General features: G+C 37.7%; 2 protein-coding genes across 2 annotated transcripts in view; one reads left to right on the top strand and one right to left on the bottom strand.

Annotated features, from left to right (window-relative positions):
• Nucleotides 1–16,580, bottom strand: part of LOC134838851 (uncharacterized) — a 224,900-nt gene that overhangs the window by 185,642 nt on the left and 22,678 nt on the right. The gene's annotated exons all lie outside the window — the stretch shown is intronic.
• Nucleotides 9,560–14,764, top strand: LOC134840376 (adducin-related protein 2-like). The gene is made up of 3 exons (XM_063856144.1): nucleotides 9,560–9,997; nucleotides 13,450–13,755; nucleotides 14,303–14,764. Exons 1-3 carry the CDS (start codon nucleotides 9,832–9,834, stop codon nucleotides 14,701–14,703), a joined length of 873 nt encoding a protein of 290 aa, XP_063712214.1. The 5' UTR covers nucleotides 9,560–9,831; the 3' UTR covers nucleotides 14,704–14,764.

Raw genomic sequence — 16,580 nt, 5'->3', positions numbered from 1 at the left:
AAATCACCAGTTCGTCAATCGCCGTTCGAATCGGCATGCCAATTTGAGCGTTTGTTCAAGGAAGGGACATACTCTTTCAGTCGACGCTGCCAAACTGCATTTGCGTAAGCTTGTGCTCTCATATAGCGCTTTCGGTGGTCAAAATTTTCATTAAGTGTTAGCGACGGAAAACTAAAAGAGTTCTCATCCAAGAGAAAAAGATTAGGCGCTAACGCTTCCAATTCCGACGAATCGGGACCAACGGCGTTATTTAATGATTGCTCCAGAGGCCACAGTGACGAAGTGCGCCAGGTGTATTGTATTTCCATTTAATCGCCTTATGCACTAACAAATTTGTACGCAAAGAAAAAAATTTTTGAGCTCGTGTAAAATTGGTACCGTTGTCTGATCACAAAACTCTTATAGTACTACGGCGGGCAATAAAACTTTTAATCACCATGACCCAAGAGCCGGTGGACATAGACGGAACAATTTTGCTGCGTATGGCACGGCTAGTCATACAGCCCATCTTTTCTCACTACTGCGGCGAATAGTCGCATAAAATGGAACAAAAATAACCACAACATTTACCGAATGACCGATGGCGCTAAACAAGCTGTAAAGTCGAGTTCTGATATCTGACATCATAGGAAGTAAGGTGCTTGCTTGTTTTTTCTGCAAGCAAAACAACATCTTTCAATTGCACGGAGGGTTGCTCGCAGACCCAACACCACAAGCCCGTATGTACCCTGGACCGCAAATAATCCAAGTCTGGATGGTTTTGGGCAAAGTGCAGATGCCTCAGAAACAATTTCACCAACAAGTGACAAGAATCTAAATCGATGGGATGCTCAGTTTCTTAACTTATTTCGGCTAAGCGTTGAATCCTTTCCGTTGATTGAATTATGCCACCGGGGGCGATAAACTGTGAGTATCCTGCAATGCGAATGGGTTTTTTCACGGATATGCCAGATTGAAGTTGTGTGAACTCAAGCGGGATCGATTTGGGTTGAGCCAAAAGTAACAATTTATCTTTCCCAATTGCTAATTCAATTGGGTCGGTTATTTGAGCGAGAGGTCCACGGAAGTGCTTGTGTTCCGCCAATAACCAAAACATAAAATAAACTTAGCGCTGAAGTTTGGTGAAACTACCATAACTCTCTCAAACGAATATGGGCTGTGACTGCTTGGAATTACTCGTGAGAGCATATGTCGAATTTTCGATGGTGTCGGCCACAGATTGTTTTGACACGATGTCAGTAACAACATCCATTTTTTGATCTGAATGGCCATTCATTGACTAATAGGAAGCTTGGATCCCTGACCAAACTGATTTTTTAAGGATTTTCGCCGATATTCCGCGTGTCCCAGTGTCTGCGAGATTATCTCCACTTTTTACATAGAATCACTGATCCACAGTGGTGAATTCTTTTACTTCACAAACACAGTTCACAAAAAAATTCGGTAATTTACTGACAAAGTGCATCCAATTTAACACGGTGGTGCTATCTGTGCGGGTCAAATTGATTGAAAGTACCCGGAGTACATCTTCCTTTAACCTAGATGCCAGCAAGGCAGCCTACGATTCCAATTTCGGAACGGACAATGCCTTCCTTGCTGCTACCCTTGATTTACCAAAAAACAACGCAAGTTCAGTTTTTGAGTATCAAAAATCTGGGCGCGAAAAAAATCGACCGCACAAAAGACGTCTTGCGAGCTATCTCTCATATTGTTGAAATGGATTACTGAAGCAGCACCGGGGAATGACTGTTTCACCTTAGACAAAAAGGCTTAAATGCCATTCATTGAATTGCTTCCGGAGCACTTCTGGTAAGGAATCATCACATTATTGCCCAGTTATGCGCCAAATGTCTTTAAGAAGCAGACAGGCCTTTACCGTGCAGGGAGCCACCAAACCAATAGGGTCGATGACCGTTAAAACAAAATTGAGAACAGTTCGTTGCGTAACAGATGTTTGGAGCTCACGGTTAATTCCCCGACTAAAAACAAGAGACTGACTTCCATGGTTCCAAGGTAAACCTAACACTTGAGAATTCAAGCGATCCTTGCTTCTCGAAACGTCTTTTACTTTTGCAGTTACAGCAATTGATGGAATTAATTTTTTTTCAATTTTGGGAACATTACATTTTGGTGAAACATAATCCTCCCAATTTAAGATGATTCAACAGATCCTCCCTTATTCTCATTGCGTCGCGGTTTTTGAACGTAATCCAAATAACCGTCCATGTAGAAACTAGTACTGCTTTTAGATGCTTCAGGAATATTTTTACCGTTATCCTTAGCTACCGAAGTGGAAAATTCGAGCACTTCGAGAGTCCCGGGCACCAAAAACATGGGGGTTATGCTGTCGAACTTCCCCATTCGATGTGGCATCCTTGCGCTACAAAAAACACCATGAGGGTTGATAACAGGAGGGTACCCAACCTGAAGAACATACCCTTGTTGTTATACCCAACTTGATGTTGGTGGAAGCGCAAAAGCACGTGTAACAAATTTTGCAGTGAATCAGGCCCATCGAGCAAAGATTTGTTTACAGATTGGCCTTGGATTTTCGACGCGCCACTTAAAACTCGACGAGCTGCCCGGAATTGTTTGGGTTGAGGACAGGATGGTGGGGGTAACTATCATTCACGGAGCGGAGCGGAACTGCGGTTTGTGCGGTTTAACGGCAACGACATAACCTCCATCATCGTCCTCTTTTATTGTCTCAGTGTATTCAATCTTTGAACCACGTTTTTTGTGGAGCCGTTTTCAAGCGCCTTGATTTTTGCCAGCGCTGAGTAGTAATTAATGGGTAAAAAAACTGCTATCCCCAGCCCATAACATTCCTGCCCAATACCTTTCTTCATCAAGGTATGTGTTGATTCAAGAAGGTTATTCGCTCGTTGATCGTCTGCATCAGCTTGTTTGCATGTACTTTAGTTTTCTAAATCATACCACGACCTAACCTGACAAACAAGTTCCACGTCTTCAGCATTGCACTTGAACCATATTATTAACATTTCAGACGATGAGGGGAGAGAGCCACTGAAAACCTAAAACAAAGCCTTTGGAGTTTTTCTGTTTGCATCATGAATATTTTGAGTGGAGGTACAGTAAAAATCCTGACCGATGAGCACTGCGATGTCCAAAAAGTTATACCGAACAGGCTTCATTCATTCTAGGTATGGATAAATTTTTTGGAGGACCGGAACATCAACCTTTTGAGACCCAACATTATCATCCTTTATGTAAGCGGCTACATTGCAGGTATAATCGGTGTTATTAATGTCAGCGGATAGTGTGACCTAGAATAACTCAGTCGGAACATTATCCGTTGAATAGAAACTATTCAAGGTCAAATCAACTTTTTTTGCTGACAAATTCAGACGGCGGGCCAAATTTGCAGAAAGCTAGGAGTGATTGCTTAAGGAATCACACAAAACGAGAGCTTTATTAGTTTTGACTCAGATGGAACACTTGAATCATTAACCTGGAGAAAACTTTTACCGTCTTGCACGGATGCGGAACATGACGACATTGATTTTTCCACTGGAGTTTTTCCAGTAGAATTTGTTTTCTTCTTTTTGAAGAGAAAAAATATGGTCTGCACCATACAAAAGAACAATGTGCGTACTGTCAGTGATTGCAAGGTTACTCATTTGTTTGGAGGAGTGAAACAGTAAATTGCTCCACCGCTATTGTACGGGAATGTCATAGATTTTGGAGTGGCAACAGATGTTACTGCCTCAAATGAGTGAGATGACTCATTCAAAGCTAATGGGTTACACACTGCGGGGTATCAGCGTTCCAGTTGAAAGGAACCCCGATGCCAGGTTCGGTTTATATAACTGAATGAAGTAGGTGGGATGACTAAGAGGGGTATTACCGAAAAAACTGCAGCATGAGGAGGCAAACTTAAATACGAAGGTGATGGAACATTTTCAAAGTTAGCAGACGTGGTAGGCTCAGCCTTAACCCATTGATTTGCATCTGAGAACCAGTTTGGTTGTGTTACTTTTGCTTTTAATTCGACCATTTTCGCCGATAGTTTGCTGAGTATTACTGTCGGCAGCAACCTGCGTAAGAGATTTAGGACTAATTGGCAGGCCTTCAGCTCCATGTAACAATGTTGAACGAAAACCCCCTGATTGGGCGATACGCACAGGAACGACATCAACTGGGGCGTTGTATTGAACCGTATTCAATTCAGAAATGTAACGGTCGGTTCGGTTACGGTCGTCATTGGATTACTTTCGGCACATTTTCTAACCAAGTTTCCGAGCGTCTATTTGCTGTTTCTCTGTGAGAGCTTACCGAGCTAGCAAACAAGACAACGTAGTCGGAGTCTTTCTCCTATTCAGCTTGAGTTTTTTAGCTTCGACGTACTTTTTTGACGTACTTTTTTGCTTGCGGATTTGTACTTTTTCCAACCTCTGATCATTATTGAGCACCTGGTACTTCAGCTCTAGTAAGCGCTTTGATGCTTCCGTTTTCTTTCGAACTCTTCTGTTCTTAAATTTTTTTTCAGTTGACTGTAAGTCATCCAGACTGTTTTATTCCAACGTGAGACCCTAAATTGATATCTACTTTGAGGTTTATTCGAAAACTTTTGAAGAAGCCACTTCCCCCGAACGCGATGAAACGGACCTTGCTTGCCCTTGAGTTCCTATATAGTTCCTAGTTTTCTGAATTACCTCATCGTGATTTTCTGTCATCAAGTCAAGCCACTGTTCCAGTTTCTCTCAAATCTTGCCTCTAATCTTAGCCAATTCCACTATTTGACTTATCTCATTCATTAAAAAAAACCTTTTCCAGGAAAACTTTTGCATTGCTGAACAGTAATTTTTTTTGTTTTTTTTATGACTTTCTGAATGTATTTCTGAACATTGAGGAGCTCAATTACCAAGATACGCCGACACTCAAGAGTCTTTTGTAATTTACGGCCCAATTCATGATTCAAAATAACAAACTGTTATCATGTGCTTTAACAATTGAAGAAAGGGACGTATGAAAACCTATTTCAATACAAAAACAAATGAAACGACATTGAAGTAAGGTAACATAAATGACATAGTTTATACAACCGCTACCAGACCACACTACTGAGTTAAAAACCTCCTTACCTAGGCTAGGTGCTCCTTCAAAGTGACTAAGATGAGAGAAAGTTGCTAAAGAGCGCCCGTCACTTCTTGTTCAACCTATTTTTCCGATTAGTCTGAGCGACAAGTATTTTGAGGTTTTTTACATTATCTGCGAATGATTCCGAAAATTTTGATCTCTAATTCAATGGTCTGGTGTAAGGACAGGTACTGTTTGCACGAACAATTACCCTTAACTTCAGGTTTAGATATCAAATTACCGACTATACTGATGGTTAGACTACCTGAAATTTTTAATTTCACAAAATTTTCTCAGTTCATGTGTGTTGACAAAATACGATGGTGCTAATTTTTGCTCGAGAGCGTTTTAGGTTTGCTACAAATTTATCGTCGGATAAAGGGTTAAACTTATTGCTTCGATGTCTACTAACTGAGTTATTTATGACGTCGCATCAAATCACGAGATTCGGGTGTTGGTATAAAAATAACTCAAAGTAGTGTTGTACCGTTTTACGGGGGTTAATAGCGTTCGGGTTAAAACTTAGACCGGGTATGGCTAAGCAATTATCAACAAAATGATTACGAAGTTTTGCTGGTAGCTTTTCTATAGCGTGATGCAACGAGCTTATGGAAATTAATGGTTTTTTTTGAAAAAACGGATGCGGCGGATGTATTAACTCCACGAACGTTTTCGGGTAGGTTAGAGGGCGTTGTAAGTCTCTTTAAACCTGTGGTCGCCGCAGCTCAAACTAATTAATAAGAATCAGGTTTTTCTGGATTGACATAATTTAGACTGAAATTTTCAAGCGTTCCGGTCGAGGTTGTTCCGTTTTGTTAAAAAGTCCATTTTGACTTCATTTTCGTTTTTTTTTGTCGTTTTTTGATAGCGGGACGCTCACCAAGTCCGAACATATTGGGTCTAAAATCTTGACCCAAGGCTTCACAAAAAACTGTAACACTCGCTTTTATGCTCAAGTTTTTTTTAGAAAAATCAATTTTGCTTATTGCTGACAACAATTTACCAAAACAAGTGTTCTAATACCTGCAACCGTGTTTTGCTATTATGATAAAATTATGATTTGGTAATTATTTATAACACTTCATTATTTATAACACTTTATGCCACTTCATCAGGAGTCTGTCAGTCACTACCTTCAGTAATCAACGCAGTTGACTTCTGTTGTGGCTTATCACGGTCGAACTCGACACCTGCACCTTCTCTCGATAGCCGTTCAGACCCCGGTGGGATTGCAGACACCTATCGATCGTCGTCACACCCTGCGGTTACATGGAGTTGCTAAGTTAACGGACTCTAGCTAAATATAATGTCACTCCCTGTACCTACTTTCCCGATTGCTAAGGGAGATTGATTGTTAAATATTCGTCCTAGATGATCTAAAAAGATCGCGCGGAGAAAGCGTGAGGGGAATGAACTGTTGTGCAGGTGCAATATAAATGTTCACTGTCGTGTACAGAAGTTTTCACACTTCTCCTCTCAAGTTTGTTATTCGTAGATGTATTTGTCGTCTCTGCCCCAGGAACCAGAGTGCAATTTTCTTGGCTGCACTGTCTGCGGAGTCGCTACCGTGGATGATGCTTCACTGTTTGGTTGAGTTGAGTTTGTTGATTTGAGTTTTCTGATCCAATTCTTCCCGGGTCGCGGTACCAAAAATATGCTCAAGAAATACTGTCGTCTTAAAATTAGTTTCGAATATATATATTCATGCAAAAAATATGAGGAATATTTGAACTTTAATCGGCTTAAAACACATAATAAATCCGGTTAATCAGACGAACTTAAACAGCACCTTTATTAAGCGTCAGCTCGCGTTCATACTTTGACAAAACACGGTTTTAGACATACCAAAACCTGTCAATCAAGGTCGGTCAAGGCCGCTTTTTGAACTAGTTTAAATAACTGAGCAAAACAGCAAACGTTTTTTGAGTAGTTCGAGCCCGGTTACTGAGCGTAAATTTATGCCGCGTCAAGTTAGGCGCATGTTTGAGATTTAGAAAGGAAATGACCTAGGCAGGATTCGGCTGCTGTCCTTGTATTATATGCAACTAAAGTTCAAACTTGTCTATCCATTCGCTCAGCAACAAATGATAAAATAGTTTTTGGCTATCAATAAAAGTTTCCTGAATAAATCTTTTCTAAAAAGTTTATCTGTTTTGAATGCTGTTGTGCTGATTAGGTAACAAGAAGGCTAATGGTTTTAATAAGTGGCAAGCTGGTTCAAGCGTGGTTTTGGTTCACTAAAAGGAACCTAAAGAGACGTTTTCGATGAAAGTCTCGGCAATGTTTGTTCTTCTTTCTTTTTTGATACAGACCAGAGTCAAAAATAAATTTTTTGGGAAACATCTAGCCAATTTTTGATTGCATCATTTTTTCCGATTTCAATATAATATTTTCTGCGCTGAAAAGAAGTCAAAAACGAAATTTTGCCAAAAATCCAAGCACGTTTCGATCTCATTCTATGTATCTGGTAAGAACCCAACATTTGTTTCTAAAATTTAAGATATTGCTACAGGCCAAATTATCTCTGCAATTTGTTGTTGTCCCTGTTATGTTATGTATAAACTGGTGACTCGCTACTCCATGTAGAGGGATGGACAAAATCAATCAATTTTTTTTGCTGCTGTCATTTCAATTAAAATTACCGAAGTTGTTCGACGCTCGCAGTCTTCAAACGTTTTCATGCACAATCTGAAAGATCACTTTAAAAAAAAGTTGAAACCCGTTAGTTTTCTTGTAGCATTTTGTATGAAAGTATATTCGTTAAAATGAGTTTATTTTTTTCTTTTTCTTTGCTTGATCCGGATAATGTAAACCATCATTGTGTAACGAATTGCTTAAAATTTTTTTTAATAGGGTTTTTAGCTCCTGATTAAAATAAATTAAACAAAAAGTTTAAATTTGAAATGAAGAGACGTTTTTTTTTAAATTGGTTCTCCTTTAGACCAAGAATTTAATATAGTGAAACTTAATTTGCGATATCACGGGCATTAGTTTTGCCCAAAAAACCGATCAATTTAGGTTTTTTTGGTCAATCAAAAATTCCGATGAAACTACTGGGTCAATTGCTGACAAAAAAAACATGAAGTGAGCTGTGAGTTTCTTGTGTAGCCCAACAACAACAATTCAGAAGAATAATATCTCCAAAAATTTTCGTAAAACATTTAAAAAAAAATTTTTCATTGAAATAATTGGTATTTTTTTAAGTAAAATTGACAATTTTTTCTATCAAACTAAAATTGAGTTTTTTTCAGACAAAAATTGAGAACCTGACACCCGTCTTAAGCTTTTCGGACTCTAAAAGAAGATGAACTTGATTTAATTTTGTCAGCGATACAACTAGTAGCCTAAATGATTCGCTTTTGGGGTAAAAATTTAGGCCCGAACTTTGCAAGTAACTTGCACAGTAATATTTCGGTAGAAATACAAAGTAAGTTTCGTCTTCATCTAAATTAAGCTCAATTTGAACTCAATGCGTTTTAAGTTTTGAGGTTTCCATTTTGTGTGGATAATTTAATTCAACACTGTATAGATGTTTCAAAGTTGTAAATTTTTTGATGAACAATTCTGGTCTACTTGCCTATTTTTAAGCTTTATGATCATTGAGAAAAGAATTTGAAATTTTTGAATAAAAAAATGCTTGTCATACAATTTTTATGTATGAAAGATGCATGATAACCTTTTTGTCGTAGAAAAAGTCAAGTTTTCAAGAAGATGTCTGGGTAACTTTAAGTGTGTTTAAATAAGATATCAAGCAAAGAGGGCAATTTGACAGTCAAAACCATGATTTTTTTAACCAAAAAATTGCTAATCATAATAATTTCATGAATGAAAATTGTATGATAAGCATTTTTCAAAAAACAAATTAAATTATTCAAAAATCAATTCAAAGTTATTGGGTGTATATTAAGGAGTTTACTTCAACAAATTTTATGAAAGTGGGCATTTTGACTGTCAAAAAATTGTTTATCATATGTTTTTCTTATATAAAAGTTGTATGACAAGCATTTTTGTTGCGCTGATGAAAAAATGCTAGCATGAAAAAATGCTTGTCATAAAATTTCATAGTATGGAAAGAATGCTTATCACTCAATTTCATAGTATGGAAAAAATGCTTGTCATACAATTTCACAAAATGGAAAAAATGCTTATCATAAAATTTCATAGCATGGAAAAATTTTTATCATGCTTTTTTCATACAGTTTTGGGGATAAATAGACTGATGAAAAAGCTCTGATAAATAGACTGTTAAAAAATGATAAGCATTTTTCTCATATATGAAAATTGAATGATAAGCATTTTTTGTCAAGCCTGGTAAACTTTGCTAGCTTAACTTAGTTCATTAATTTGAAAATCAAGCGAAGTGATTCGATTACAGAAGAGTTTGGTAATTGTGTACTTTCAACTGTATGTGATGGCACAAAAACATACATCAGTTTGACTATAAAAACAATGTAACTTACTTTTAAACTCTACCATGTGAAAATAGCACACTTAAATAGTTCAATACAAATACAATCAAACAATTTTCGCAAATTTGGTACAACTAGTAACTTGGTTAGCAAATTAACTATTTGTTCGGTATATTTTAAATAATGCAACTAGTCTGATAAACCCATTTAGTCACAGTTTGGCCCCATGCCCGTGACCCAGAGCAAAGCTCAATTGATTGGTAATCTACAGCTTTCTTCAGATGCTATCATACTGAAAGCAAAGCCATGATCGTTGATTGGTATGGTTATTATCAAAAGACATCACATTAAGACGATGACGACAAAGATGCTTCGTGTTGTTTGTTCTCGGGCTCTGGGAAGTCAGTTCAGGCGACAATATTCTAGTGCATTGGAACAGAATTGGAAAGATCGTCAAGATTTGGCTGCCTGTTACAGAATCATTCATGGTATGTTTTGATGTTATTTTACCTTATTGGTTTTTACTTGAGTTTTGGCACTATAAAGCATAAAAGTTCATAACTTATGTTTGAAAGTTAATTTTTGGAAGTTTTTTAGATAACTGATTTTAAAATTTATTTTCTAATGACCTTGCCTCTCAACTCAAACCATCATTCAATATTAGGGAAACTTGCTGTGGCTTTCTCGTTTTTCGATCTTTCTGCTACTCGCGTGTTTTTTCTGACACAACTATCGAGCATTGAAGATATTCTGAATAAGATTTAGGTTGCCGTACTTATAATAGATTTTCATATATAGGAGCGAAGCGGTGCTTGGCACCTCCTGCGATATCACAAATTATTGATTTGCAATTCAGCAGAAAAAAAACCAAGCTAATATGTCACAAAATTTCAAAAAACAAGCATTACGAAAATCTCATCATTTTGCCTCGAATGATTTTCAATTCGAGGAACAAGCAATCAGCAATAAAGCTGCTGGCGTTAATCAAGTACTCAAAAACTTTTATCGAACGGCTAGTAGAAAAAAAAAGTTGGTGAAACATTTTAGTAAAAAAAAGAAGTTTTGTCTAACAAACAAAAATTGAATTTTTTATATACAAAAATTGAGAAAATTACGCCCTTCTGAAACTTTTTCTGACTAAAAAAGAGGCTCCATTTCATCTAATTTTGTCAACGAATCAACCAGTAGTTTTAATGATTCGCTTTTTGCGGAAAATTTTGGGCCCGAACTTCGCAAGTAACTTGCACCGCACTATTTCTGCAGAAATTCAAAGTAGGTTTCGTCGTCATCTCAAGCAAGCCCAATTTGAGCCTAATGCGTTTTAATTTTTGAGGTTTCCATTTTGTCCGGGTAACTTATGTCAGCACTGTATAGATGTTTCAAAGATCTGATTTTGCATAAAAATTACCCTCAGACAAGGTTTGACACCAAATAGAGGGAATTTGAAAAACAGGGACGAAGCGGTGCCTGGCACCTCTTGCGATATCTCAAAATATTGATTTGCAAGTCAGCAGAAAAAAAACCAAACTAATGTGTCACAAAAATATCGAAACGCAACCATTGCGAAATAATCATGATTTCGTCTCGAATGATTTCAAATTGAGGAACGAGCGTTCAGCAATAAAATATTCGGCCTCAAACAAATTTTCGGAAAGATTTAATGAGCGGCTAGTAAAAAAGCGTTAGTGAAAAACTTGTTGAAAACTCGTTGAGTCGAGATCAAAATCGTTGCCATGAAAATGTTGAGCTTCGAAGCTAAGAAAATTAGGCTTTTTCTTTTTATATGTGTCCGGAGGGAGGGTGCAAAACTATGTTTCTCATCAACGCACGCAAAATTAAGTGATTAAACCAATGAAAACAAAAAAACAATAGAACCAAAAAATCATTAAGACTACAGACTCCTGAAAAGTTAATAGGTCCTCAAAAGACACAAAAATCTTTATTTGCTCGTCAAATAAAACAAAATGAGGCCACTAAGCCGATATAACAGAGGTCGAAAACAAAAACATCCAAAAATAAAAGATACCAACAGTGATACGAAGTTATTGAGATACTAAAGCCTCCTCAACCTCAAAAACACAAACACGCACACGTTTTTATTTTTTCCCTGGTCGAAAGACGCAAAAAGAGATGATAAACCAATATAATGTAGGCCGAAACCTATTAAACCGAAATTTGAACAATAAAAGTATGAAGATTTTAGCATCTTGTGCAATCCAGAGCTGAGCATTAAAAATAGGTTAATGCAAATTCGTTACCAAGAAACGTAACCCGAAACAAATATATACTCCGATTTGATAACGCTTGCTAATGGCAAGCTTTATTACACTACCTACACGGGTTGAGTTTTGCGAGGCGGAACATAACAGTGCTCGACCAAAATAATTATAGTAAAGAAGGCCCTATTGTCAAACTCAAAGTCAAAAGATAAATTCAAGTCGGTCGAAACATAAAATCGAGGAGAAAGTCGAAACGTAAAATGGAGTTCATCGAAGTTTCAAGTCTAACTCAATTTCCAACATATAAAATTGTGGAAAAATCCTAAATTTGTATCTACCCCACAAACTTGCTCGAAAAATTTGACATTTGTAAGTCCTGAGTTTAGTAACATGAGAGAGAGAGAGAGACTCAATCCATAAGTTTTAAGGAGCTTTATTTAAAATTTTGAGCTGAGAGGAGAGGTCTCCCGCTGTATGAAAAAGTAACTTGCAAGACAATTTTTCAAAAATTTTATCTTTTAATTTAACAACTTTGTCGTGAAATTGAAACAAAAATCAGCGTTGTTTTGGGCAACTGATATTTTAAAAAAAAGATCTGGCTATGATTGATTCCCATTCCTCCAACTGTTATGCTGTTGATCAGGCCAAACTTTGACATAAACTAGTACGCTAAATGATGCAGTAACTTTTACTTCGGGTAAAAACACTACTTGGTCGAGCTCGATCGATCAGTTTTCATCGGACAAACACGGTCGAAATGTTTTTCTGCGGTCAAACTTGGTCTAAATGTTCCTCTACAGTCGAAGTCGGGTCAAAATGTTTTCCTCGTTCGAACATAGTCGAAAAACACCACGCTTGGGCGAGAGGGTCGAACCCGGTTCAAGGTCGGCGACTAATGTTTCGGCTTTGTTTTACTGAAAATCCATAGTCTGGACAGGGTTTTAAGTCGCGGACAAACTCTTGAAATACCGTATCTCGGTCGCAATGGTCAAAAAATTAGTCGCGGCGGTCGAAAAAATAGTCGCGGCGGTCGAAATATTAGTCGCAGCATGGTTGAAAAAGTAGTCGCGGTAGTCTGGAAATACCAAAATTTAGTCGCGACCGGCATATCATAAAACCGCAACCTCGACCCAGGAAACAAACCAAGCCTGAGTCAAGACGGTCGAAATATACAAATTTTTGGTCGATACATAAATTTCAAACCTCATTAACTGCTAACTACGCCAGTTCCAATGATTAGGCTGAGTGAAATCAGCTGACCAGTTTTCCTTATCGTTCCAACTGATTTTCTGCGTCTGCCACATACTGAATTTCAAAATTTTGTCTGATGGGACCAAAATTGATTTGCAGGCAACTTAAGTTAATGACGACCTGAATTTTAGAATCAGGGGACTAGAGCGAATCAAATGCTCAGGATTGACTTTTTTTTAGCTGGAGCGATAAAAGGACCAGTAGCTGGATCAACAGAGAATTGAGCTCTTTCAGCCCATTCTTCTTAAAGTGTTGCCCATGTAGCTGTTTCTTTTCTCTAAAATTTAGGCGCAGCCATTCCAGTTTTAAAAAAAACCCGTTCAGCTCGTACTGTGAATAACTTGCTTGATTAATCTGGCTTTCCTTAAAACTGCGCTCTTTCAACAGTTCCTATTAAGAAACCAATAAAGAAGCGGCGACTATTTTATACGCGGGTAGTGGCGGAGTTCCTTTTCTTCTGTTGTCCATAGATTGGCCTGGGTTCCAGGTGGGGGCAGTGTTTAACCACCTGACAGTGAGAACTAAGAGCTCCAACCCAGACTACCCGGATGGACAAGATGTTCTACTGGTGGTGGGGGAGGGGGTGCACTGGGCAGAAGTGACAGCCTCCAATCTAGTGGAAGTGGATGTGCAAACTGGGTTCAAGTTAGTCCAGGGCAGCAGTCTTCCAATCATGACTGCCAGTGTCATCCACAGTGGCATCCACAGAGACAGACCCTGGTCCAAGGCACTGTTCCACCTTCACCCCACAAACATTACTGCCATCTCCTGTCTAGGTTACTCATGCTCAGTTGCTCATACTTGACTTCTGATAGTTATATCTCAATACATAAATACACCTGCAGAGCAGGTCATGACACTCTTTTGATTCACCTTCCTTTCTACCACTTTGATACAACAGAAAACACTCGACACTAAATTTATTTCGCTGCGCTTAAGAAGAGGGACTGCGAATTGCTTACTATCACGTGATATTAAGCAATTCGCAGTCCCTCCTTTTAAGCGCAACGAAATAAAATTAGTGCCGAGTGTTTTTGGTTGTATCGAAATAGTAAAGAAGGTCAATCAAAAGATTACCGTAGGTTAAGTCACAAAAACTCAACTTTTCTTGGCCGTTGTTTCTTGGAGTTCGAGTCACGACTGAAGACGTTTCAAAATGAAACATCAGATGATGTAAAACGTGTCATTGTGACATCTGAATTGGCGATGAGGTCGCACACCCAAATCCGAGGTCGCAAACCTGATCCAACAGTCATTATTTTCACGTTGCAAATGAAGGCAATTGATGAACGGCAGTTTTAATAGTCGCGCTTTTTGTTTCAGAAAACCCCAAATACCCGATTGTTCATCAGGACTTGTCCTTGTTACATAACGAGATCGAATTCGACTCCCATTATGAGAGCTCCTACAGGGAAGGCAAGAAAAACGAGGAAGGCAGCAGACTATCGGAGGAGCTAGGGGATAAGTCAGTTCTCATCCACGCAAACCACGGCGCATCTATTCTGGGCAGGACTATTGCGGACGCCTTATCCTTCACATACTATCTCGAGTGGGGGGCTCAGTTGATACTGACTGGACAAGCCACAGGTCGAGCATTCAAACAAATCGCAGAGGAGGAAATCCTAGCGTTCAAGAAAGGAACAGTCAAATACGATGAGAATCAGCTGTTTTTTGAAGCGTGCAGGCGCTATATTGTGAAGAAATATCCAGAACTTTTGTACTAAACCATAAACCATATGATTTATTTGCTTGTGCTGAAATTGAAAAAAAACGTTCTTCACATTTTCTGCCATTGGTGTGCGGACGAAGTATCTTCCATTTAATGAAGCTTGTCATAGCGAGAATATACCCTCTCCCCCCTCAAATATGGGTTTATTTTGCTCTACAATTTTGAGAAAGTGTGAAAATTAAGTGACTTATTTTTTATACCCTGATCAAATTCGAAATAATTGTTGGCGCAGAACAATTTTTGACAACCAAAATTTTGTGGTTGAACAGAGAAAAGAGACTGATTTAGGCCATTTCACATGAATTTGCCTTTCTGTGGCCGGCCCCATTTTATTGTATTCTGCATTTCTTAGTGATAGTAAACCGGCTTTGAAAAAATCCTTCATATTGTACTTCGGGCAGTAGAAAACTTGAGCTTTTCAAACATTTTAGGAGTCTCATTTGCATTTACTATGTTCAGTAGCAATTATTGCCTTCACGCGCGTTTTGTCGGTGTTATAAAACTAATTGGCTCTTTCATTAAAAAGGATATATGATTTTCAATAAATCAAGGTAGTGTTCGAAATATTTTGTAACCATATTTGTCTCATTTCTAGCAACGGAAAAAAAATTTGACTTCAAAGTAAAGTTGATTTCATAGAATACCAAATTTAACAGAAAGGCAAAAAGTTCCCCACCATTTCTGATACGAAACTGAAAAAATATCATCACTTGCAGATGAAACGACAAATCCAAAAAAATCAAGAATAACCAGTTGCGTTGCATGTACCACAGAAGGTTGCGACCCCAAATTTTAAAAAAATACGTTTTCGTTGAAAGTTAGGTCATGTCTTAGGAGAGGAGGGGAACAGTAACAAGTTTAGAAAATAAGTAATAAGTGGCATATATTAGTACTGTTTGTTTTTTTATAAAAAATTCTGAAACAAACAATAAAAAAAGAACTTCCATTCATGATGTAGCTATCAAATTAAAAAAAAACCACTGAGTTTTTTCTCTCTATGTGTTCTTTTGGCTTAAGCAAAAAAATACCGAAACTATATAAAAACACAAAAACAAAAAAGGTATATAGCTTTAGCGAAGTTTTCATTATTATGAAAACCATCATGCAAAAAATCAATAAAAAATTCAAAAGGAAATCTTTATCATCAAATAGTCGTGATCCGTGTAGTAAAACGCAAATTGAGCAAAACTAAAACTCATCTCATTTCAAATTAAGCAATAATCTATACAGTTTCCTAGTCTATGAGTTATTGCGAATTCATTAGCTTGTAACTGCTATTTTCGAGCTGTCCACTAAAGTGAACATACGAACCGCTGGTTTCAGTCGTGTTGAAGGCTCCAATTACAATGTTGTTTGCAACTTAGTAGTTGTAATAAGAGGTTTGGTTTCTATACGCCGATAGACTTTGCAAACGTTTCCATTAAAAAAATCCCGAAATGAAAAAAGCTATCATTTGATTTGAAAATGACTTGAAAATCCGATTGCACGTCAAAAGTTTTAGCAATGTACACCAAATGCTGTTCAAATTTGAAAATTTAGAAGCGTAGCTGATTCATGCGCTGATGACCTGGGTTGACCAAAAGTGCTTATCATACAATTCTCATAAATGGGAAATTTCTGTTCATACAATTTCATACAATTCCATACGTACAGAAAATTGTATGGCAAGCATTTTCCCATAAATGAAAATTGTATGATAGGTATTTCTCCATCAACCAAAAAGTTGTTTTTCGTTTCTTATTTTTTTTCTGAAAAATTTTGGGTTTTGTTTGCAACCGAGCACAATTGACAAAGACCTTGGTTACTCAAAGTACCTAAGGTTGGACGGTCTTACATTTTCAATGCATGATAAACGACCTGAATTCTCTTCTA

Source organism: Symsagittifera roscoffensis, chromosome 2, assembly GCF_963678635.1.
Source record: "Symsagittifera roscoffensis chromosome 2, txSymRosc1.1, whole genome shotgun sequence".
NCBI lineage: Eukaryota > Metazoa > Xenacoelomorpha > Acoela > Convolutidae > Symsagittifera > Symsagittifera roscoffensis.
The sequence above is the reverse complement of the archived record's forward strand: the minus strand, read 5'-3'. Positions and strand labels throughout refer to the sequence as shown.

Coding starts and splice junctions, on each gene's coding strand:
- LOC134840376 (XM_063856144.1), top strand. CDS start 9,832: ATGGTTATTATCAAAAGACATCACATTAAGACGATGACGACAAAGATG. Junction 9,998..13,449: donor CTGTTACAGAATCATTCATG/GTATGTTTTGAT, acceptor TGTTGTCCATAG/ATTGGCCTGGGTTCCAGGTG. Junction 13,756..14,302: donor TACTGCCATCTCCTGTCTAG/GTTACTCATGCT, acceptor TTTTTGTTTCAG/AAAACCCCAAATACCCGATT.